Consider the following 24,598-nt stretch of genomic DNA (forward strand, 5'->3'; position numbering starts at 1 on the left):
GAGCGCCTTATCCACCCTAAGGGATATCTCCCAACGTGACCTATCCTCTGGCGGGAAAGGGTACGCCATCAGTAACTTTTTAGAAATTACCAGTTTCTTATCGGGGGAACCCACGCTTCTTTACACACTTCATTCATTCATCTGATGGGGGAACAAAACACTGGCTGCTTTTTCTCCCCAAAAATAAAACCCCTTTTATGTGGTACTTGGGTTCATGTCAGAAAATGCGTAACACATTTTTCATTGCCGAGATCATGTAACGGATGTTCCTAGTGGATTGTGTATATGTCTCAACCTCGTCGACACTGGAGTCAGACTCCGTGTCGACATCTGTGTCTGCCATCTGAGGTAACGGGCGTTTCTTTTTTTTTTTGAGCCCCTGATGGCCTTTGAGACGCCTGGGCAGGCGCGGGCTGAGAAGCCGGCTGTCCCACAGCTGTTACGTCATCCAGCCTTTTATGTAAGGAGTTGACACTGTCGGTTAATACCTTCCACCTATCCATCCACTCTGGTGTCGGCCCCACAGGGGGCGACATCCCATTTATCGGCCTCTGCTCCGCTTCCACGTAACCTTCCTCATCCAACATGTCGACACAGCCGTACCGACACACCGCACACACACAGGGAATGCTCTGACTGAGGACAGGACCCCACAAAGTCCTTTGGGGAGACAGAGAGAGAGTATGCCAGCACACACCAGAGCGCTATATAATGCAGGGATTAACACTATAACTGAGTGATTTTTCCCCAAATAGCTGCTTGTATACATATATTGCACCTAAATTTAGTGCCCCCCCTCTCTTTTTAACCCTTTGAGCCTGAAAACTACAGGGGAGAGCCAGGGGAGCTGTCTTCCAGCTGCACTGTGAAGAGAAAATGGCGCCAGTGTGCTGAGGGAGAAGCCCCGCCCCTTTTTCGGCGGACTTTCTCCCGCTTTTTCTGGAATACTGGCAGGGGTAATTTTACATCTATATAGCCTCTAGGACTATATATGATGTAGATTTGCCAGCCAAGGTGTCATATATTGCCCTCAGGGCGCCCCCCCCAGCGCCCTGCACCCATCAGTGACCGGAGTGTGAGGTGTACATGAGGAGCAATGGCGCACAGCTGCAGTGCTGTGCGCTACCTTGGTGAAGACCGAAGTCTTCTGCCGCCGCTTTTCCGGACTCTTCATGCTTCTGGCTCTGTAAGGGGGACGGCGGCGCGGCTCCGGGAACGAACACCAAGGTCGGGTCCTGCGGTCGATCCCTCTGGAGCTAATGGTGTCCAGTAGCCTAAAAAGCCCAAACTACCACCTGTTAGGTAGGTTTGCTTCTTCTCCCCTTAGTCCCTCGCTGCAGTGAGTCTGTTGCCAGCAGATCTCACTGTAAAATAAAAAACCTAAATATACTTTCTTTCTAGGAGCTCAGGAGAGCCCCTAGTGTGCATCCAGCTCAGCCGGGCACAAGAATCTAACTGAGGTCTGGAGGAGGGTCTTAGTGGGAGGAGCCAGTGCACACCAGGTAGTCCTAAAGCTTTCTTTAGTTGTGCCCAGTCTCCTGCGGAGCCGCTAATCCCCATGGTCCTTACGGAGTCCCAGCATCCACTTAGGACGTCAGAGAAATTTACTAAGGTGGGAGTTTTTTAGAACTAGTGATGTTGCCCATAGCAACCAATCAGATTCTACTTAACATTTATCAAGCTGCTTCTAGAAGATAATAGATAGAATCTGATTGGTTGCTATAGGCAACATCACCAGTTCTAAAAAAACTCCCACCTTAGCAAATTTACCCCAATAAATGATCTCAAAGTTGTATAAACATTTTGAAATTCTTAAAGAGGAGCAATTCTAGAAAATGATCAATTTGTGTAATCAGTGGTGCCCCCCTTTATTGACAGCAGCACTTACAGCTCCATACTTCCCAACTGTCCCGATTTTCGCGGGACAGTCACGTTTTTTGGGGGACTTTACCGCTGTCCCACCGGCGGGCCGCAGTGTCCCGCGTGGGGAGGGAGCCAGTTGGCAGACATGCGTACATCATCTATTCACGGGAGACAGAAGGTCTGGGGGTATGCCAGCAGCTCACAGAGCGATGGCCAAGCCCACACAGTGATGGAAAATGGGGGCATGGCTAGCGATCGTGGCACTCTCACGAAGCCACACACCCTTTTCTATGACCGTGCCCATTTCAGACACCCCCTTTTGGAGTCCCGATTCCCAGTATACAGATGTTGGGAGTTATGCAGCTCTTCTCCTTAGCCCAGCTTACGCTGCTGTGTGCTGGGCTGCAGCAAGGCCAGGGAGGCGCTTAAAATACTATTTTTTTTCTAATGGTGCATGGCCACACCTCCTGTGATAAGGCCACACCCCCTGAAAAGTACCTGGGCCCAGGAGGGCTCTCTACTGCCCTGGGTATAATAATAACAACATCCTCATAGCCTGTCACTTATTAGTGTTCTTGAATACTGTATACTGCAATCTTAATATTTTGTAACACTAAAGAGATCAATGTAATGATATGTCAATTTTTTAGCAGAATGCAGACCATCATTTCACTTAGAACCATATTAGTTACAATACGAAGGTACTTTGTTTGATACTCTGTGCCTCAGTGAGGTCATTGATCCTGGACAATATTGGTTCCACTGCCCTACCTATTATCTAGCGAAACCACAGCCAAGGGAACGGGCTCGGCGGAATCCGTAGGGAAAGAAGATCCTGTTGAGCTTGACAAAATGGCTAACGCAATCGTTGGTGATGAGTTCATTTTAACAGTGGTTATACAAGCAAAGAATACATACTCTATATACAGTATTACTGTAAAATGAATAAATATATTTATCTGACATCACTATAAAGCAGTCTTACCATTCAGATGAAAAGATTCTGACAGGGCTGTGCTCTGCTGAGATTCTAGGTGTCTGTTAGCGAGCAGTGAATGCATTGTGGGCAGCCCCTGCTGAAGCTGGCTCAGTTGTCTCCTCTGATCAGCTAGATTTTTACGTGCCTGAGAAATTAGCAAGATAAGACAGGCAAACAATCAGGAATGGGAAATAAAAGACACAAACAAATATAATAAATGTATAGAATAAATGTATTCAACGGATATGCTTAAATACTGAAATGTCCTGCTTACAATGCAGTTATCCAAGGAAAGGCTTTTTTAACACATTATTTTTTATCCAGTGCCTGCCACTTTTTTTTTTTCTGTATAAACCCCTCACCTGGTGCATATGTTCCTCCTGCTGCTTCAACCATTCCAGTTGTTGTTGAATGGTCCTCAGCCGGTCCAGGTGTTCAGATTCCACCCTTTTTGCCTCATCCAAAGCCTTCTCACCCTCCTCATGCCGTTGTGAGGCAAGCTTGGATAAGGAAACATAATACAGGTTTAAGTACAATATATCTGTAGGCTGAGCCTCATAAGGTTATGGATACTACAGTTCAATCATATGTAACGGAAGGAGTCTGTTTTATAAAGAATGATACAGACTTTAGGAATGCTGCTATTTTCCATCAATAAAAGTACAGCATTTCAGTTTATTACAGTTATATAGACAATATATATATATTTAACACAGTCTCTTGTATGGTCACCACTTTATTTTTTGTGCTTAATGTGACTGATCTTACATGCTTACATGGCTGGGACTTTGGGCCTGATTCAGATTTGTAAGTAAAGCAAAAAGCCAGTAACTGTGTCTGGAAGAAACCATATTGCCATGCAAGGGGAGCAAACGCATTTATATTTTTTCTGTGCAAGGCAAATACTGGCTGCTTTATTTTTACACTGCAATTTAGATTTCAGTTTAAACACATCCCACCCAAATCTAAAAATCTCTGCACATGTTACATCTGCCCCACCTGCACTGCAACATGGTTTTGCCCAGTTGCTTGTTTTTTTTTTGCTTTGTCTGAAAATCAGAATCAGGCACCTCAGTTTGTTGTCATTGACACACTGTGTAAGTGGGTTCACATGCGTATTCATGAATTTGTTATGCAAAATCACATAGGGCAATTTTATTGGGAACCATTAACATATTTCATTATGGGGGATACACAGAAAACCTTTCACCACTATAGGGAAAGAACTAGATGGGGATACAACACACACATTTAACTGGCATTCATATTTAAGCCACAAGAGGCCAGACAAGTTAAAAGTTTAATAAAGGATGAGACAAACTGGGAATGCTGTAATTTTCCCTATACTTTCCTGTCAGAGGGATAGAAAAGGTAGGAGGTGATGTGCTGCCTATGTACCCGACTCTTTTGGCCTGCAATCATTGGTGAAAAATCCAGCAGAGGATAACATGCTGGCTGTCTGGAAGCAGCACTCAACCCCCCCTGCCCCCACACACTTATCCTGGGCCAAGCAGTGCAATGCCCATAGCAACTAATAAGGTTCTAGTAATAATGTTCTCAAATTTACATATATGATAGCTAGGAAGCGGATTGGTTGCTATGGGCATCTATTCCACTTTAGAAGGTCAGATACATCTCCCTTTGAGTGTATGTACACTACATTAGTGATGGGAAATCTAGTTTGTTCATTATATCTACTGTAGCACTACTACTAGTAGCTTATCAAATGAGTTAAAGCCCTGGTAAAATGATCAGCTATGTTGTTTAATTGATAAAACAGACTTTTGCTATCAGCGCTAACTATAATATAATGCAAATCTGTCTGTATGCAGTAAACAAATGTATGGGGATTTTGTTCATATTTTGATCAAAACATTTAAGCTTGCAGCCTGTCATCAAGAGACCCGAGTTCTCTGCAAGTCCCTACACTAGCATATATGCCCAGCACACCATTACATTGCAGTTATATGCACGCACGTCTCGGGTACAGACAAGGGCTGGCTTGTAAGCCACACCCAATTAGGCCTTTTATGGTCTTGGTTGGAAGCAGCTGTGATAGGACTAGGTAACATAACAGAAAAGAAATATGCCCGCGCTCGGTTTGACCTATATTTTACATGGTACAGGCTGCGTGTCAGTATTAATTCCCTATATGTATACAAAACGGAAAGACTTTTGCTAATAGCGCTAACAATAATATACTGCAAATCTGTGTGCATCTAGCAAATAAAATCATGGGGGAAATATGAACAAAATCCCCATGCTTTTATTTACTAGACTGATTACAGTGCAGGTTTTACAGATCTCCTAGTTGGTGCACAGGTGTACTCAGTAGGGACACATTATAAAAGATTTCACTTGTGATACTGAGGACATCTGTAAAACATGCACTGTTAGTGGTCACTGGATAACTGGATTTGGGAAACGTTGGTGGAGTATAGCATGCAGCACTTAACACTGTGTACTGAGCGCAGAATCAAGACACCTGGAGGGTAAGTATGTGAACCCTACTCCCCTAACCCTACCCTTCCTCGGTGGTGCCTTCTGACCAGTGTTGGTATTCCGACTGTCAGCATCCCGACCGCTGGCAGCTGATCAGATCCCTAATGTACAGCTACTGACTGATGAATGTCTGAGAGATGATCATTAGTGCATCAGCACCTACAAACCCAGCTGCATATTTACAGAAAAGGGTGGGGGAGGTTCAGATCCCAGTGCAAGGACCAGCAGAGAGAGTCTGGACCTCTGGACAGTGATTTCATGGTCTTTCATTGTCGGTGATTTCATCACAAAAAGTAACATAAACTTACACACACACACACATGGGCATTGCAGTTTAGAGGTTTTTTTTAATTAGGATTCTTAGATCTGTATTTGGTGGACTGTGTTGTGCTTTCTACTTTCTGTTTACAGCATCATGAACTAAAAAAGCTACATGGAAGCACACACTAAAAATCTATCAAAAAAACATGAGACAACAGATGCAACAGACATTCCCCATATAAATATTTCCTGTCACAGCAGTCTATGTTGATACCAGTTTTCACTGTGCTTTATCAATTGTGTGTTAGATATGAAAATATATATATTTTTTTTACAACTGTATTCAAATTAATGAAACACTGATGCGTTACATTGGTTCAATTAAAGTTACTGTCTGGAAACTGGTGCGTGAAAAACTCCACTGGTTCTGTGTATGGGGCATCTGTGTACCTTGCTCATACTCTCTATTTCCTCAGCTCTCTGCCGCACACGCAGGGCAGAGGCATTCACACGTTCCTTCTCAAGCCGCAAATCTTGCCTCTCCTTCTCTAGCACCTCCCTGGCTAAGGCGAGCTGCTCCTCTTTGTTTCGAAGCTCATTGGCCAGGACTTTCATCTCTGCCTGTTCCTGAAGGAGAGAAACACATAGTGGATCAAAAGTGAGCAGAGCACTACCTTAGTAAAGAAATATAGGTAATAAGGTATGACGACAAATTCTATATGTCACTATAACTTTTTCACTATAACTTTTTGTCAGTGAACTTGTTTATTTAGAGCAAATCAGATGAGTGGATGAGGGAAGGTGCTTAAAAAAAGTACTGGGAAAAATAGGAACCAAGGCATCTCCACTGGAGCCAAAAAGGAGCCGATATTTCCTCATGGCCTAGGAGACGGGATGTAATTTATGAATCACAGGAGACATACAAGCTGACTGGATTTACCATGCATTAAAATCAACTGATCAATTCAACTGGGACATTTTTACATGGGCTTTAAAAAGTTGAATTATGCTAAAGTGTAAATGTCTGTACTAGTTTAAATACAGAGATTGTTCTTTGTTTAGTAACATGTACAATGAAGATCCTGAAGGGAAATTATGTTATTCACTAACCTTAGCCAGGCTAATAATGGCTCCTTCTCTATGGGAATCTACCATTATTACTCTACTAATGTCTTTCTCTGCTCGCTCCTTGCTCAGTTTCTGCTGGGTGTGAAACTCTGACCACTCAGCAGCAAGTTTTCTTCGTTCCTCTGCGCAGCGTGTCATGACCAACTGCTGTTCCTCCAGGAGCGCGCTCTGTCCATGGGAAAAAATAAAATAACATTTGACTACATGACAGGTCATGGAAATGCAATTAAAACTGTAGAACAAAATTTGTCATGGGGCCAGATGTACTAAGCTTTAAAATGTGATAAAGTGGAGAGTGATGAACTACCAACCAATCAGCTCCTAAATGCCATTTTTCGAACAGGCCCTGTGACATGGCAGTTAGGGGCTGAGTGGTTGGTACTTTATCACTTTTCAAGGCTAAGTACATCTGGCCCATGGTGTTTCTAGCAGAAAGAATGATATTCAATACAGTGCCCTCACCTGGTGAAGTGTGTTCAATCTGTAGACACTCTCAGAGGAATATTTACTAAAGCTTCTAAAAATGAAAAGTGGTGATGTTGCTCATAGCAACCAATCAGATTCTGTTTATCATTTTCTAGGCTGCAGAAGAGTAATGATAGACAGAATCTGATTGGTTACTATGAGCAACATCACCACTTTTCAATTTTAAAACAAAATTAAAAAATGAGACAGCGCTATTCACTTTGTATAAAAACCTTTTAGTTTACTTTTTTATATATAAAAAGAATACAACATACAAATATACAGTACAGATATTATACCATGATACCGGCCGGTATTAATATTAATCTGTTAAGAATTATTTAAAAGATATGCCATATCAAGGCTAAATATTTCCACAATAAATCAACTTTTCTAACCACCTGCGTTATCGGACTCTTTGTCCCTTTAATGGGAGTTCTTATTCCTAGAATCACTAAAACACAGTGGTCAAACAAGCTAATCTGTTTGGACACTATCAACACGATCTTAACCAAATACAATATATATTATAATTTATAGGTAGTGTCCATTCATTGTAGCATTAAGAATTTTGAATTTTGTATGTTGTGGACAGATGTTAAACTACTAGAGAAATATATTTAGAATACTGGAGCTGATTATATGTCTTAATTAGAACATCTGAATAGAGGTAATCTAAAGGTTAAAATACGAAATGTATATATATATATGTACTTAGTATAGATGAAAATGAGGCTTGAACCACATATATTATTGCGCATGTGCAAATCCGATAATCCGGTATTTAAGGATAAACGGATGAAGGTAATTTATTACACTGAGGAAGCCGCCGAAGCCGGAAGGTAGGCGGAGAAACGCGTTTTGAGACTCGGGAGATCACTGCGGATACTCTGTACCTCATTGTGCCACTGTCATTGTGGCTTGCTGAAGCACTCTCACCAGCGCACGCTGTGCAAAGGAAGAGCGGAGAGTAGAGGTTTTTGCCGGGATAATTACTACATATACAGCGGCTACTGTGGCTGATTGAAGCGCCTTATTAACCGAAGCTGTACTAAGGAGGGAGATCCACATATTGGAGAGCGTTGCACGGATTCTTAACACCAGCATTCCTTGTTGGAGCGGCTGCCATGCCTACAACAATCTGAGGAGAGGTATATTAAGTACATAGTGCACGGTACTTTGGGTGGAATCTGGGACTCTCTGAGTATAAACAGTTATTTTGTGGTTCTATCCGCATTAACAACTGAAAAATTAATCAAAAATCAATCAATCTGCAATCTTTCATCAATTAACTGCCTTATGGTTTAATCCATACTAACAACTGAAGTACTAACCACTTTACAGATACCAACAAATATATTGGTTGATTATATGGACGATAATTGATATAAAGGAGATACATCTGTGATATTAATTATACTAACCCATAACAAGTGATTGGATTGGAATGTATGGACTTTGTTCATTATAAAAGAGGAGACTCAATTGATATACACCTTGCTTGATTGATAGCAAAACAGCGGACTACAAATTATCAGCTGCATCGTGCACTACATGTTCAGTGTTTTAATAAACCAATTTGCTACAATGAATGGACACTACCTATAAATGATAATATATATTGTATTTGGTTAAGATCGTGTTGATAGTGTCCAAACAGATTAGCTTGTTTGACCACTGTGTTATAGTGATTCTAGGAATCAGAACTCCCATTAAAGGGACAAAGAGTCCGATAACGCAGGTGGTTAGAAAAGTTGATTTATTGTGGAAATATTTAGCCTTGATATGGCATATCTTTTAAATAATTCTTAACAGATTAATATTAATACCGGCCGGTATCATGGTATAATATCTGTACTGTATATTTGTATGTTGTATTCTTTTTATATATAAAAAAGTAAACTAAAAGGTTTTTATACAAAGTGAATAGCGCTGTCTCATTTTTCGATTTTGTTTTCTATATCTTTGGGTGAACTGGGATCAGTCCCCCGAGACTAGCTGCTTTCACCTTGTAAGGTGACAGCGCCAGGTGTATATTTTTGTAATACCTCTTTGACTTTTCAATTTTAGATGCTTTAGTAAATTTACCCGTCAGGCTGATGCAGAGTTTGAACCCATTTGCATCCATAAAATGCACTCATTACAAAAAATAAAAAAGTAAAACAAATTGAGGACATATACAGTAGGCACCAGTAGCATTTGCACCCAGTATAGGTCAGACATATTTCACATACACTTCCTACCATGTTTTTTTTAGCTTTTTCTTTTCAATCGGGTATATTTTTTATTTGCATACAAAATGAAAAGAAACCTCAAACAAACCTGACAAAATATCAAACAAACAAGTGCAAACATATAAAAATATAGTGGTGTGGCACAAAAACAAATAAAAATACATAAAACCGTACATTTCATCATACTACAGTAGAATCGTGCAGATACAGTACAATCGCAATAGGGTGACTGTTAACTACACATAACATAAAATGGAAGTAACAATCATCATAATGCTCTACCCCAAAGTAGAGAGCATGGGCGGACATGCCCAGGACCCTTCACCCAACCCCCGCGCTCTTATCAGTAGGCTGCTTACAATGTCTGGATTCATACCAGTGCACTCAAATTTTATGATATTTAGGTAAGACTTTGAGACTAAAATTATATATTATGTAAAACACTCCAGGTGCATAGTTTCAGTAGCCAGAGTCTTCCACTTGATCGATCATCTTAGGGGGCATGGGCACCATCCATGTTCGTGCAATACTGACTTTAGCCAGAGTGGTAAAAATAAACATACTTGTACAGAGTAGTGGAGAAACTTTCCTCTAAGGAAAGACTAAATAAATATATCTTAGGGTGTAAGAAGGAGATTGCTGGCAGTGTATCACAAACACAGGCCCACACATGGTCCCAGAAATCAGCCACCACCCTATACTCCTAAAGCAGGTGCCAAAATGAGCAGCCAGAGGCCCGATCACTAAAGATAATCAGAGTACTGGCAAATAACCATGTTGCACAAACTCTCAGGAGAACAGTACGCTCTGTGAAAAATAGAGAAATGGTTTGGTTGAAAGCTAACACATGATGTGACACCTTTATGCTTTCCATCATACTCTTATATCCACTCCTAATCAGTGAGAGATTTACGATATTAGCTTTCCAGTTACCCTCAAGAGGTAATAAATCTTTATGAGATGCCAATGGATTAAGAGAGGCATATAGAGTGGATATGACTCTGCAGGACCCTATACTGGGGAGCACTGCCTGGATGAGAGAGGGCAGACTGCTACGAGGGAGTCTCCAAATTGGGCACAGACAGCATGTCTCAATTGCAAATACAGATGGAGCCCTCCTCATCTATGCCTTTAATAGGATTAACTGAGCCAGGGCAGTCGGACTTAATCCCCTGCTGTATTGTTCTCTCTGTATTGTATTGCAGCCGAGAACAATAGATGAAGGGTTTATGCTATTAAGCCATGGTGCACCTAGGCGCAGCAGAGAAGCCAAGATGAGTGAGGCTCCATCTGTAGCAGTAAAAGGACAAATTTGGAAAACAATAATCTAATTTAAATTGGTCATAAAATGTTACACGTCCATCTAAGTAAACTTTACACACATCATATTATTTGACCAAGAGCATAGACCGTCAAACTTGAACAACTCAAAGAATACAACATCATTCCACAGAGGTGTATCTAGGTCAAAACACCCACCAAGGGCTGGATTCAATTAGCTGCGATACTTAACGCAGATTGTAATGCCCAGAGCTATTCAATCACAAGCCTTTTTCCTTATGCAGAAAGTCTAGACTTAGGGGTATATGCAATTGCGGTCGAATTCCCGAAATTGTCAAATTTCGGGACTTTTTCGCCCCCCCAAAAAAATCGTCAATGCAATTCAGTACTTTCCGTCAAAAAAACGGACTTTCAAAATTAGACTTTTTGAAATTCGACTTTTGTCAAATTCGACTTTTCTGCAATGATACAAGTGCTGCAATTCGACCAAAGTATATTCAATTGAAGTTTGGAAATTCGACAACAGTGCTTTTAGACAGTAAATTCGACATTTTCAATCCGCCACACTTTGGTGGGTGAAACTAATAAAAAAAATTTAAAACATGTTTTTTTTTGTGTTTTTTTTATTGATAATAGCATATCTATTCATATTAGAAGGGATTAGGTACTTGGTTTGTCTTTTTTGGAGGCACAAGTATTATTTATATATTTTTTAAAATAATATATATATATATATATTTTTAGATGGAATGGTAAAATTCAGAAAAAAAATGGCGCGGGGTCCCCCCTCCAAAGCATAACCAGCCTCGGGCTCTTCGAGCTGGTCCTGGTTCTAAAAATGCGGGGGGGGGGGGGGGGGGGAATTGACAGGGGATCCCCCGTATTTTTAAAACCAGCACCGGGCTCTGCGCCTGGTGCAAAAAATACGGGGGACAAAAAGAGTAGGGGTCCCCCGTATTTTATACACCAGCATCGGGCTCCACTAGCTGGACAGATAATGCCACAGCCGGGGGTCACTTTTATACAGTGCCTTGCGGCCGTGGCATTAAATATCCAACTAGTCACCCCTGGCCGGGGTACCCTAGGGGAGTGGGGACCCCTTCAATCAAGGGGTCCCCCCCCCAGCCACCCAAGGGCCAGGGGTGAAGCCCGAGGCTGTCCCCCCCCCATCCAAGGGCTGCGGATCGGGGGCTGATAGCCTTGTCAAAATTGAAAGAATATTATTTTTTCCAGTAGTACTACAAGTCCTAGCAAGCCTCCCCCGCAAGCTGGTACTTGGAGAACCACAAGTACCAGCATGCGGGAGAAAAACGGGCCCGCTGGTACCTGTAGTACTACTGGAAAAAAATACCCAAATAAAAACAGGAGACACACACCGTGACAAGTACAACTTTATTACACACTGCCGACACACACATACTTACCTATGTTGACACGAAGCAGTCGGTCCTCTTATCCAAGTAGAATCCACGGGTACCTGAAAATAAAAGATAATTATACTCACCTCAATCCAGTGTCCAGATATAAATCCTCGTACTTGGCAAAACAACAAAACGAACACCCGATCCAGCGGACTGAAAGGGGTCCCATGTTGACACATGAGACCCCTTTCCACGAATGCAGACACCCCCGTGACAGCTGTCACAGAAGTGTCTCTTCAGCCAATCAGCGAGTGCAACGTCCTTGCACTCTGCTGATTGGCTCTGTGTGCGTCTGAGCTCAGACAGCGCATCGCAAAGCCTTTCCATTATATTCAATGGTGGGAACTTTGCGTCAGCGGTGAGGTCACCCGCGGTCAGCCCCACCGCTACCCGCAAAGTTCCCACCATTGAAAGTAATGGAGAGGCTTTGCGATGCGCTGTCTGAGGTCACATGCGCACAGCCAATCAGGTGAGCGCCACGGAAGTAGCGCTTCCTGATTGGCTGAAGGGACTTCAGTGACAGGAGTCACGTGGTGTCTCGGCATTCGGGGAAAGGGGTCTGATGTGTAAACATGGGACTCCTTTCAGTCCGCTGGTACGGGTGTTCGTTTTCTTTTTTTAACAAGTACGTGGATTATCTCCCGGACACTGGATTGAGGCGAGTCTAATTTTTTTCACAGGTACCCCGGATCGTTGGAGACTGTGGCAGTCGGCGGGTCAACATAGGTAAGTATGTGTGTGTCGGCAGTGTGTAATAAAGTTGTACTTGTCACGGTGTGTGTCTCCTGTTTTTATTTGGGTATTTTTTTTCCAGTAGAACTACAGGTACCAGCGGGCCCGTTTTTCTCCTGCATGCTGGTACTTGTGGTTCTCCAAGTACCAGCTTGCGGGGGAGGCTTGCTGGGACTTGTAGTACTACAGGGAAAAAATAAGAATTTACTCACCGGTAATTCTATTTCTCGTAGTCCGTAGTGGATGCTGGGTACTCCGTAAGGACCATGGGATATAGACGGGCTCCACAGGAGACTGGGCACTCTTAAAAGAAAGATTTGGTACTATATCTGGTGTGCACTGGCTCCTCCCTCTATGCCCCTCCTCCAGACCTCAGTTAGGGAAACTGTGCCCGGAAGAGCTGACATTACTAGGAAAGGATTTGGAATCCAGGGTAAGACTCATACCAGCCACACCAATCACACCGTACAACTCGTGATAACTATACCCAGTTAACAGTATGAACAATAACTGAGCCTCTCTCAACAGATGGCTCATACAATAACCCTTTAGTTAAGCAATAACTATATACATGTATTGCAGAGAGTCCGCACTTGGGACGGGCTCCCAGCATCCACTACGGACTACAAGAAATAGAATTACCGGTGAGTAAATTCTTATTTTCTCTGACGTCCTAGTGGATGCTGGGTACTCCGTAAGGACCATGGGGATTATACCAAAGCTCCCAAACGGGCGGGAGAGTGCGGATGACTCTGCAGCACCGAATGAGCAAACTCAAGGTCCTCCTCAGCCAGGGTATCAAACTTGTAGAATTTTGCAAAAGTGTTTGAACCCGACCAAGTAGCAGCTCGGCAAAGTTGTAAAGCCGAGACCCCTCGGGCAGCCGCCCAAGAAGAGCCCACCTTCCTCGTGGAATGGGCTTTTACTGATTTAGGATGCGGCAGTCCAGCCGCAGAATGTGCAAGCTGAATCGTGCTACAGATCCAGAGAGCAATAGTCTGCTTTGAAGCAGGAGCACCCAGCTTGTTGGGTGCATGCAGGATAAATAGCGAGTCAGTTTTTCTGACTCTAGCCGTCCTGGAAACAAAGTTTCAGGGCCCGGACTACGTCCAGCAACTTGGAATCCTCCAAGTCCCTAGTAGCCGCAGGCACCACAATAGGTTGGTTCAAATGAAACGATGATACCACCTTAGGGAGAAATTGGGGACGAGTCCTCCATTCTGCCCTTTCCATATGGAAGATCAGATATGGGCTTTTACATGACAAAGCCGCCAATTCTGACACACGCCTAGTCCAAGCTAAGGCCAAAAGCATGACCACTTTCCACGTGAGATATTTTAGCTCCACGGTCTTAAGTGGCTCAAACCAGTGGGATTTTAGGAATCCAACACACGTTAAGATCCCAAGGTGCCACTGGAGGCACAAAAGGGGCTGAATATGCAGCACCCCTGTAACAACGTCCGAACTTCAGGCAGTGAAGCCAGTTCTTTTTGAGAGAAAAAGGGATAGGGCCGAAATCTTGGCCTTTATGGATCCTAATTTTAGGCCCATAGTCACTCCTGACTGTAGGAAGTGCAGGAATCGACCTCCCTGGAATTCCTCTGTAGGGCCTTCCCGGCCACACACCAAGCAACCTATTTTCGCCATATACAGTGAAAAAGTCTTGCTGTCACGTCTTTCCTAGCCTTTATCAGCGTAGGAATAACTGCATCCGGAATGCCCTTTTCCGCTAGGATCCGGCGTTCAACCGCCATGCCGTCCAACGCAGCCGCGGTAAGTCTTGGATCAGACAGGGTCCCTGTTGCAACATGTCCTGACTGAGAGGCAGAGGCCATGGGTCCTCTGAGAGCATTTCTTGCAGTTCCGGGTACCGAGTCCTTCTTGGCCAATCCGGAGCAAAGAATATTGTTCACACTCCTCTGTTTATTACAATTCTCAGCCCTTGGGTCTGAGAGGAAGAGGAGGGAATAATAAGATTTTACTTACCGATAAATCTATTTCTCGTAGTCCGTAGTGGATGCTGGGGACTCCGTCAGGACCATGGGGATATAGCGGCTCCGCAGGAGACAGGGCACAATAATAAAAGCTTTAGGATCAGGTGGTGTGCACTGGCTCCTCCCCCTATGACCCTCCTCCAAGCCTCAGTTAGGATACTGTGCCCGGACGAGTGTGCATAATAAGGAAGGATATTGAATCCCGGGTAAGACTCATACCAGCCACACCAATCACACCGTACAACCTGTGATCTGAACCCAGTTAACAGTATGATAACAACGAAGGAGCCTCTGAAAAGATGGCTCACAACAAGAATAACCCGATTTTTGTAACAATAACTATGTACAAGTATTGCAGACAATCCGCACTTGGGATGGGCGCCCAGCATCCACTACGGACTACGAGAAATAGATTTATCGGTAAGTAAAATCTTATTTTCTCTGACGTCCTAGTGGATGCTGGGGACTCCGTCAGGACCATGGGGATTATACCAAAGCTCCCAAACGGGCGGGAGAGTGCGGATGACCCTGCAGCACCGAATGAGAGAACTCCATGTCCTCCTCAGCCAGGGTATCAAATTTGTAGAATTTTGCAAACGTGTTTTCCCCTGACCAAGTAACTGCTCGGCAAAGTTGTAAAGCCGAGACCCCTCGGGCAGTCGCCCAAGATGAGCCCCCTTCCTTTTGGAATGGGCTTTTACCGATTTTGGCTGTGGCAGGCCTGCCACAGAATGTGTAAACTGAATTGTATTACAAATCCAGCGAGCAATCGTCTGCTTAGAAGCAGGAGCACCCATCTTGTTGGGTGCATACAGGCTAAACAGCGAGTCAGATTTTCTGACTCCAGCCTTCCTGGAAACATATTTTTCAGGGCCCTGACAACGTCAAGTAACTTGGAGTCCTCCAAGTCCCTAGTACCCGCAGGTACCACAATAGGTTGGTTCATGTGAAAAACAGAAAACACCTTAAGGAGAAATTGAGGACGAGTCCTCAATTCTGCCCTGTCAGAATTAAAAATTAAGTAAGGGCTTTATATATGATAAAGCCGCCAATTCTGACACACGCCTGGCTGAAGCCAGGGCTAATAGCATCGTCACCTTCCATGTGAGATATTTTAAGTCCACAGTGGTGAGTGGTTCAAACCAATGTGACTTTAGGAAACTCAAAACAACATTGAGATCCCAAGGTGCCACTGGGGCACAAAAGAAGGCTGTATATGCAGTACCCCTTTTACAAACATCTGAACGTCAGGCACTAAAGCCAGTTCTTTCTGGAAGAAATTCGACAGGGCCGAAATTTGAACCTTAATGGACCCTAATTTTAGGCCCATAGACAGTCCTGTTTTCAGGAAATGTAGGAAACGACCCAGTTGGAATTCCTCTGTAGGGGCCTTCTTGGCCCCACACCACGCAACATATCTTCGCCAAATGCGGTGAAAATGTTTTGCGGTTACATCCTTCCTGTCTTCGACCAGGGTAGGGATGACTTCATCTGGAATGCCCTTTCAGGATCCGGCGTTCAACCGCCATGCCGTCAAACGCGGCCGCGGTAAGTCTTGGAACAGACAAGGCCCCTGCTGGAGCAGGTCCTTTCTTAAAGGTAGAGGCCACGGGTCTTCCGTGAACATCTCTTGAAGTTTCGGGTACCAAGTCCTTCTTGGCCAATCCGGAACCACGAGTATCATTCTTACTCATCTCCCTCTTATGATTCTCAGTACTTTTTGTATGAGAGGCATAGGAGGGAACACATACTCTGACTGGTACATCCACAGTGTTACCAGAGCGTCCACCGCTATTGCCTGAGGGTCCCTTGACCTGGCGCAATATCTAGTTTTTTGTTCAGGCGGGACGCCATCATGTCTACCTTTGGTTTTTCACAACGGTTTACAATCATGTGGAAGACTTCCCGATGAAGTCCCCACTCTCCCGGGTGGAGGTCATGCCTGCGGAGGAAGTCTGCTTCCCAGTTTTCCACTCCCGGAATGAACACTGCTGAGAGTGTTATCACATGATTTTTCGCCCAGCAAAGAATCCTTGCAGTTTCTGCCATTTCCCTCCTGCTTCTTGTGCCGCCCTGTCTGTTTACGTGGGCGACTGCCGTGATGTTGTCCCACTGGATCAATACCGGCTGACCTTGAAGCAGAGGTCTTGCTAAGCTTAGAGCATTGTAAATTGCCCTTAGCTCCAGTATATTTATGTGGAGAGAAGTCTCCAGACTCGATCACACTCTCTGGAAATTTTTTCCTTGTGTGACTGCTCCCCAGCCACTCAGGCTGGCATCCGTGGTCACCAGGACCCAGTCCTGAATGCCGAATCTGCGGCCCTTTCATAGATGAGCACTCTGCAGCCACCGCAGAAGAAACACCCTTGTCCTTGGAGACAGGGTTATCCGCTGATGCATCTGAAGATGCGATCCGGACCATTTTTCCAGCAGATCCCACGTAAAGGTTCTTGCGTGAAATCTACCGAATGGGATCGCTTTGTAAGAAACCACCATTTTTCACAGGATCCTTGTGCAATGATGCACTGATACTTTTCCTGGTTTTAGGAGGTTCCTGACTAGCTCGGATAACTCCCTGGCTTTCTTCTCCGGGAGAAAACATCCTTTTCTGGACTGTGTCCAGAATCATCCCTAGGAACAGTAGACGTGTCGTCGGAAAAAACTGCGATTTTGGAATATTTAGAATCCACTCGTGCTGTCGTAGAACTACTTAAGATAGTGCTACTCCGACCTCCAACTGTTCTCTGGACCTTGCCCTTATCAGGAAAGCGTCCATATTTCTTTTAAGAAGAATCATCATTTCGGCCATTACCTTGGTAAAGACCCGGGGTGCCGTGGACAATCCAAACGGCAGCGTCTGAACTGATAGTGACAGTTCTGTACCACGAACCTGAGGTACCCTTGGTGAGAAGGGCAAATTTGGACATGTAGGTAAGCGTCCCTGATATCCAGTGACACCATATCGTCCCCTTCTTCCTGGTTCGCTATCACTGCTCTGAGTGACTCCATCTTGATTTGAACGCTTGTATGTAAGTGTTCAAATATTTCAGATCTCACCTAGCCGTCTGGCTTCAGTACCACAATATAGTGTGGAATAATACCCCTTCCCTTGTTGTAGAAGGGGTACTTTGATTATCACCTGCTGGGAATACAGCCTGTGAATTGTTCCCAATACTGCCTCCCTGTCGGAGGGAGACGTTGGTAAAGCAGACTTCAGGAACTTGTGAGGGGGAGACGTCTCGAATTTCCAATGTACACCTGGGATACTACGTGTAGGATCCAGGAGTCCACTTGTGAGTGAGCCCACTGCGTGCTGAAACTCTTGAGATGACCCCCTACCGCACCTGAGTCCGCTTGTACGGCCCCAGCGTCATGCTGCGGACTTGGCAGAAGCTGTGGAGGGCTTCTGTTCCTGGGAATGGGCTGCCTGCTGCAGTCTTCTTCCCTTTCCTCTACCCCTGGGCAGATATGACTGGCCCTTTTGCCCGCCTGCCCTTATGGGGACGAAAGGACTGAGACTGAAAAGACTGTGTCCTTTTCTGCTGAGATGTGACTTGGGGTAACAAAAGGTGGATTTTTCAGCTGTTGCCATGGCCACCAGGTCCGATGGACCGCCCCTTTATACGGCAATACTTCCATGTGCCGTCTGGAATCTGCATCACCTGACCACTGTCGTCTGGCAGATATGGACATCACATTTACTCTTGATGCCAGAATGCAAATATCCCTCTGCGCATCTCGCATATATAGAAATGCATCCTTAAAATGCTCTATAGTCAATAAAATCTTGTCCCTGTCAAGGGTATCAATATTTTCAGTCAGGAAATCCGACCAAGCCCCCTCAGCGCTGCACATCCAGGCTGAGGCGATTGCTGGTCGTAGTATAACACCAGTATATGTGTATATACTTTTAGGATATTTTTCAGCTTCCTATCAGCTGGCTCCTTGAGGGCTGCCGTATCTGGAGACGGTAACGCCACTTGTTTTTATAAGCGTGTGAGCGCCTTATTCACCCTAAGGTGTGTTTCCCAACTCGCCCTAACTTCTGGCGGGAAAGGGTATACCGCCAATAATTTTCTATCGGAGGAAACCCACGTATCATCACACACTTCATTTAATTTATCTGATTCAGGAAAAACTACACGTAGTTTATTCACACCCTACATAATACCCTTATTTGTGGTACTTGTAGTATCAGAAATATGTAACACCTCCTTCATTGCCCTTAACATGAAACGTGTGGCCCTAAAGGAAAATACGTTTGTTTCTTCACCGTCGACACTGGAGTCAGTGTCCGTGTCTGTGTCGACCGACTGAGGTAAATGGGCGTTTTTACAAGCCCCTGACGGTGTCTGAGACGCCTGGACAGGTACTAATTTGTTTGCCGGCCGTCTCATGTCGTCAACCGACCTTGCAGCGTGTTGACATTATCACGTAATTCCTAAATAAGCCATCCATTCCAGTGTCGACTCCCTAGAGTGACATCACCAATACAGGCAATTTGCTCCGCCTCCTCACCAACATCGTCCTCCTACATGTCGACACACACGTACCGACACACAGCACACACACAGGGAATGCTCTGACAGAGGACAGGACCCCACTAGCCCTTTGGGGAGACAGAGGGAGAGTTTGCCAGCACACACCAAAAACGCTATAATTATACAGGGACAACCCCTTATACAAGTGTTTTCCCTTATAGCATTTTTATATATGTAATCATATCGCCAAATAAGTGCCCCCCCTCTCTGTTTTAACCCTGTTTCTGTAGTGCAGTGCAGGGGAGAGCCTGGGAGCCTTCCTCACAGCAGAGCTGAGCAGGAAAATGGCGCCGTGTGCTGAGGAGAATAGGCCCCGCCCCCTTTTCGGCGGGCTCTTCTCCCGGAGTTTGTGAGATCTGGCAGGGGTTAAATACATCCATATAGCCTCAAGGGCTATATGTGATGTATTTTAGCCATAAAAAGGTATTATACATTGCTGCCCAGGGCGCCCCCCCCAGCGCCCTGCACCCTCAGTGACAGTTGGTGACTGTTGGTGAAGTGTGCTGACAACAATGGCGCACAGCTGCAGTGCTGTGCGCTACCTTATGAAGACTGAAAGTCTTCTGCCGCCTGTTTCTGGACCTCTGGACCTCTTCAACTTCGGCATCTGCAAGGGGGGTCGGCGGCACGGCTCCGGGACGAACCCCAGGGTGAGACCTGTGTTCCGACTCCCTCTGGAGCTAATGGTGTCCAGTAGCCTAAGAAGCAAATCCATCCTGCACGCAGGTGAGTTTTCTTCTCTCCCCTAAGTCCCTCGTAGCAGTGAGCCTGTTACCAGCAGGACTCACTGAAAATAAAAAACCTAACTTAAACTTTTATTCTAAGCAGCTCAGGAGAGCCACCTAGATTGCACCCTTCTCGTCGGGCACAAAAATCTAACTGAGGCTTGGAGGAGGGTCATAGGGGGAGGAGCCAGTGCACACCACCTGATCCTAAAGCTTTTATTATTGTGCCCTGTCTCCTGCGGAGCCGCTATATCCCCATGGTCCTGACGGAGTCCCCAGCATCCACTAGGACGTCAGAGAAATATAGACCGACTGGAACACCCAAGGTGTTACTAGTGCGACCACAGCTATCGCCTGAGAGTCCCTTGACCCAGCGTAAAACCTTTTTTATCTTTTTATTGAGGTGGGACGCCATGTAGTCCACCTGAGGCAGTTTCCATCAATTTGCAAAACTGCGTGAAGACTTCCTGATGAAGTCACCACTTTCCCGGGTGGAGGTCGTGTCCACTCCCGGAATGAACACTGCTGACAGTGCGCTTACTTGATTCTCCGCCCAGCGAAGAATTCTGGTGGCTTCTACCCTCGCCACCCTGCTCCTTGTGCCGCCCTGGCGGTTTACATGAGCCCCTGCGGTCTGACTGGATCAGAACCGGTTGGTCGCGAAGCAGGAACTCCGCTTGACTTAGGGCGTTGTATATGGCCCTTAGTTTCAGGATATTGATGTGAAGGCAAGTCTGTTGGCTTGACCACAAACCTTGGAATTTTCTTCCCTGTGTAACTGCCCCCCACCCTCGGAGGCTTGCATCCGTGGTCACCAGGACCCAGTCCTAAATGCCGAATCTGCGGCCCTCGAGAAGGTGAGCACTCTGCAGCCACCACAGTAGAGACACCCTGGCCCTGGGGGATAGGGTGATTAACCGATGCATCTGAAGATGTGATCCGGACCACTTGTCCAGTAAGTTCCATTGTCCTTGCATGGAACCAGCCGAAGGGGATGGCCTAGTATGATGCCATCATCCTTCCCAGGACTCGAGTGCAGTGAAGCACTGACACCTGTTTTGGTTTTCAATAGATTCCTGACCAGTGTCATGAGCTCATGAGCTCTCTCTATCGGGAGATAAACCCTCTTCTGGTCTGTGTCTAGGATCATGCCTAGGCGAGGCAGATGAGCTGTAGGAACCAACTGCGACTTCGGAATATATAGAATCCAGTCGTGTTGCCGTTTCACTTCCAGAGAAGGTGATACGCTGTCCAGCAACTGCTCTCTTGATCTCGCTTTTATGAGGAGATCATCCCAGTATGTGATAATAGTGACACCTTGCTTCCGCAGGAGCACCATCATATCCGCCATTACCTTGGTGAAATTGGTAATGACAATCCCGTACCGCAATTCTGAGGTACGCCTGATGAGGTGGAGAAATGGGGACACGAAGGTATGCATCCCTTATGTCCCGATTCATTTCAGGCTTGCAATGACCGCTCTTAGCGATTCCATCTTGAACCTGAACCTTTTCAGGTATATGTTCAGGGATTTTAATTCAATATGGGTCTAACCAAACCGTCTGGTTTCGGGATTATAACATGGTCGAATAATAACACCCTCTTGTTGAAGGAGGGGACCCTTGACCACCACCTGTTGAAGATACAATTTACGAATTGCAGTTAACACTGGCTCCCTCTCTTGGGGGGAAGCCCGCCGGGTCCTCGGTGAGGGGGCATCTTCTCACAGTCCAGCCTGTATCCCTGCGATACAATTTCTATTGCCCAGGGATCTAACAGGGAGTGAACCCACTTGTGGCTGAACTTACGAAGGCGTGTCTCCACCGGGCCTAGCTCCGCCTGTGGAGCCCCAGCGACATGCGGTGGATTTTTGTAGAGGCCAGGGAGGACTTCTGTTCTTGGGGACTAGCTGTGTTGTACAGCTTCTTTCCTCTGCCCCCGGCTCTGACAAGAAAAGACGCACCTCAGACTTTCTTGTTTCTTTATTCGAAAAGCTGCATTTAATAATGTCGTGCTTTCCTAGGCTGTGCAGGAATATAAGGCAAAATATCAGAATTACCAGCTATAGCTGTGGAGACCAGGCCGAGAACCTTTCTCCACACAATCCTCAGCCTTCCATATGCCTCTTAAGTCGGCATCATCTGTCCAATGTATATTCTACAGGACACGTCAAGCAGAAATCGACATAGCTTTGGTCTCTAGGACCCAGTATACTCATGTCCCTTTGGGCATGCTTTATAATTATATATCTATCACTTAAGACAGCATCTTAAAATATTTATATGCATACTAGGGTCTCAATCTCTGCTGATAAGGTACCTGCCCACGCTGCCACAGCGCTATAAAACCCATGCCGACACAATCGCCGGTCTGGGTAGTATACTAGAATGTGCACACTATCTGCAGGATCCCTGAGAATAGCTAGTGCAAACAGGACACCCAAGGGGAAGATTCTCAACACATCCTGGCCCTAGTGGGGAAAGGATACAGCATGAGAATTCTCTTGTGGGAAGCTGCCGTCTCTTGTCTGGAGATTCCCGCTCTTTTTCCTCATGAGAGGAGGGAAATTTACCTCAGCATTCTTCCCCTTAACATGTGTACTCTCGTGTCAGGGACAGATGAGTCATCAGTGATATGCAAATCATCTTTTATTCCAATAATCATATATTGAATATCTTTTAGCCCTCTTGGCTGTAACTTTGCATTATCGTAGTCGACAGTGGAGTTAAACTCCGTGTCGATACTTTGTTATTTTGGATAGTGAACATAGAGAGACTCTGAAGGACTCTGTGACATAGGGACAGACCAGGGAAGATTTCCTTTCTGTTCCCTAACCTTTTGTGCAATAATTTTACCTCAGCACTTACACATATCCAAACAGGTGTCGGCGTTGTTGACGGAGACAGCCTCCCACACACTTATCCGCTCTATCACCTCCTTAGAGGAGCCTTTTACCTCAGACATGTCGACACACGCGTACCGACACACCACACACACAGGGGATGCTCTATTTGAAGACAGTTCCCCCACCAGGCCCTTTGGAGAGACAGAGAGAGAGTATGCCAGCACACACCACAGCGCTATATAATACAGGGATGTACACTATACTGAGTGATTTTTCCCCTATAGCAGCTTATATACACAGTTTTGCGCCTAAATTTATGTGCCCCCCCTCTCTTTTTTACCCTTTGTGTACCAGGATACTGCAGGGGAGAGCCTGGGGAGCTTCCTTCCAGCTAAGCTGTGAAGAGAAAATGGCGCCGGTGTGCTGAGGAAGAAGGCCCGGCCCCCTCAGCGGCGGGCTTCTGTCCTTTTATGTACTTTAATGGCGGGGGTTAATGCACATATACAGTTTATCAGACTGTATTATGTGCTTTTCGCCAAGTAAGGTAATCTAATTGCTGCCCAGGGCGCCCCCCCCCCCAGCGCCCTGCACCCATCAGTGACCGGAGTGTGTGGTGTGCTAAGGGAGCAATGGCGCACAGCTGCAGTGCTGTGCGCTACCTTAATGAAGACCGGAGTCTTCAGCCGCCGATTTTCAACTTCTCTTCGTTCTTCTGGCTCTGCAAGGGGGACGGCGGCGCGGCTCCGGGACCGGACGACCGAGGACTGGGCCTGTGTTCGATCCCTCTGGAGTTAATGGTGTCCAGTAGCCTTAGAAGCCCAAGCTAGCTGCAAGCAGGTAGGTTCGCTTCTCTCCCCTCAGTCCCACGTAGCAGTGAGTCTGTTGCCAGTAGATCTCACTGAAAATAAAAAACCTAACAAATACTTTCTTTTCTAGGAAGCTCAGGAGAGCCCCTAGGGTGCATCCAGCTCTGGCCGGGCACAGATACTAAATGAGGTCTGGAGGAGGGGCATAGAGGGAGGAGCCAGTGCACACCAGATATAGCACCTAATCTTTCTTTTAAGAGTGCCCAGTCTCCTGCGGAGCCCGTCTATACCCCATGGTCCTTATGGAGTACCCAGCATCCACTAGGACGTCAGAGAAACAATATTCTTTACATTTTCACAAGGCTATCAGCCTCCCATCCGCAGCCCTTGGATGGGGGGGGGGGGGGGGACAGCCTCGGGCTTCACCCCTGGCCCTTGGGTGGCTGGGGGGGGGACCCCTTGATTGAAGGGGTCCCCACTCCCCCAGGGTACCCCGGCCAGGGGTGACTAGTTGGATATTTAATGCCACGGCCGCAGGGCGCTGTATAAAAGTGACCCCCGGCTGTGGCATTATCTGTCCAGCTAGTGGAGCCCGATGCTGGTGTATAAAATACGGGGGACCCCTACTCTTTTTGTCCCCCGTATTTTTTTCACCAGCACCAGGCGCATAGCCCGGTGCTGGTTTTAAAAATACGGGGGATCCCTGTCAATTTTTCCCCCGGATTTTTAGAACCAGGACCAGCTCGAAGAGCCCGAGGCTGGTTATGCTTTGGAGGGGGGACCCCACGCCATTTTTTTTCGGGTTTTTCCCGTTTTTCCCC

At 45.8% G+C, this 24,598-nt stretch overlaps 1 protein-coding gene across 4 annotated transcripts in view; it reads right to left on the reverse strand.

The window, feature by feature from the left end:
• The window catches only part of FBF1 (Fas binding factor 1), a 207,469-nt gene that overhangs the window by 25,456 nt on the left and 157,415 nt on the right, over positions 1 to 24,598 (reverse strand). For all 4 annotated transcript variants that reach the window (XR_010243855.1, XR_010243854.1, XM_063960539.1 and 1 more), the window contains 4 exons: positions 6,716 to 6,901; positions 6,056 to 6,232; positions 3,205 to 3,342; positions 2,849 to 2,987 (listed from right to left, as the gene is read on the reverse strand). Coding sequence is in view for 2 of the 4 variants with exons in the window: in XM_063960539.1 (XP_063816609.1) it covers positions 2,849 to 2,987; positions 3,205 to 3,342; positions 6,056 to 6,232; positions 6,716 to 6,901 (640 nt within the window). In the remaining 2 variants the exon portion in view is untranslated. The remainder of the gene's footprint in view (positions 1 to 2,848; positions 2,988 to 3,204; positions 3,343 to 6,055; positions 6,233 to 6,715; positions 6,902 to 24,598) is intronic.

Source organism: Pseudophryne corroboree, chromosome 3, assembly GCF_028390025.1.
Source record: "Pseudophryne corroboree isolate aPseCor3 chromosome 3, aPseCor3.hap2, whole genome shotgun sequence".
NCBI classification, from domain to species: Eukaryota; Metazoa; Chordata; class Amphibia; order Anura; family Myobatrachidae; genus Pseudophryne; species Pseudophryne corroboree.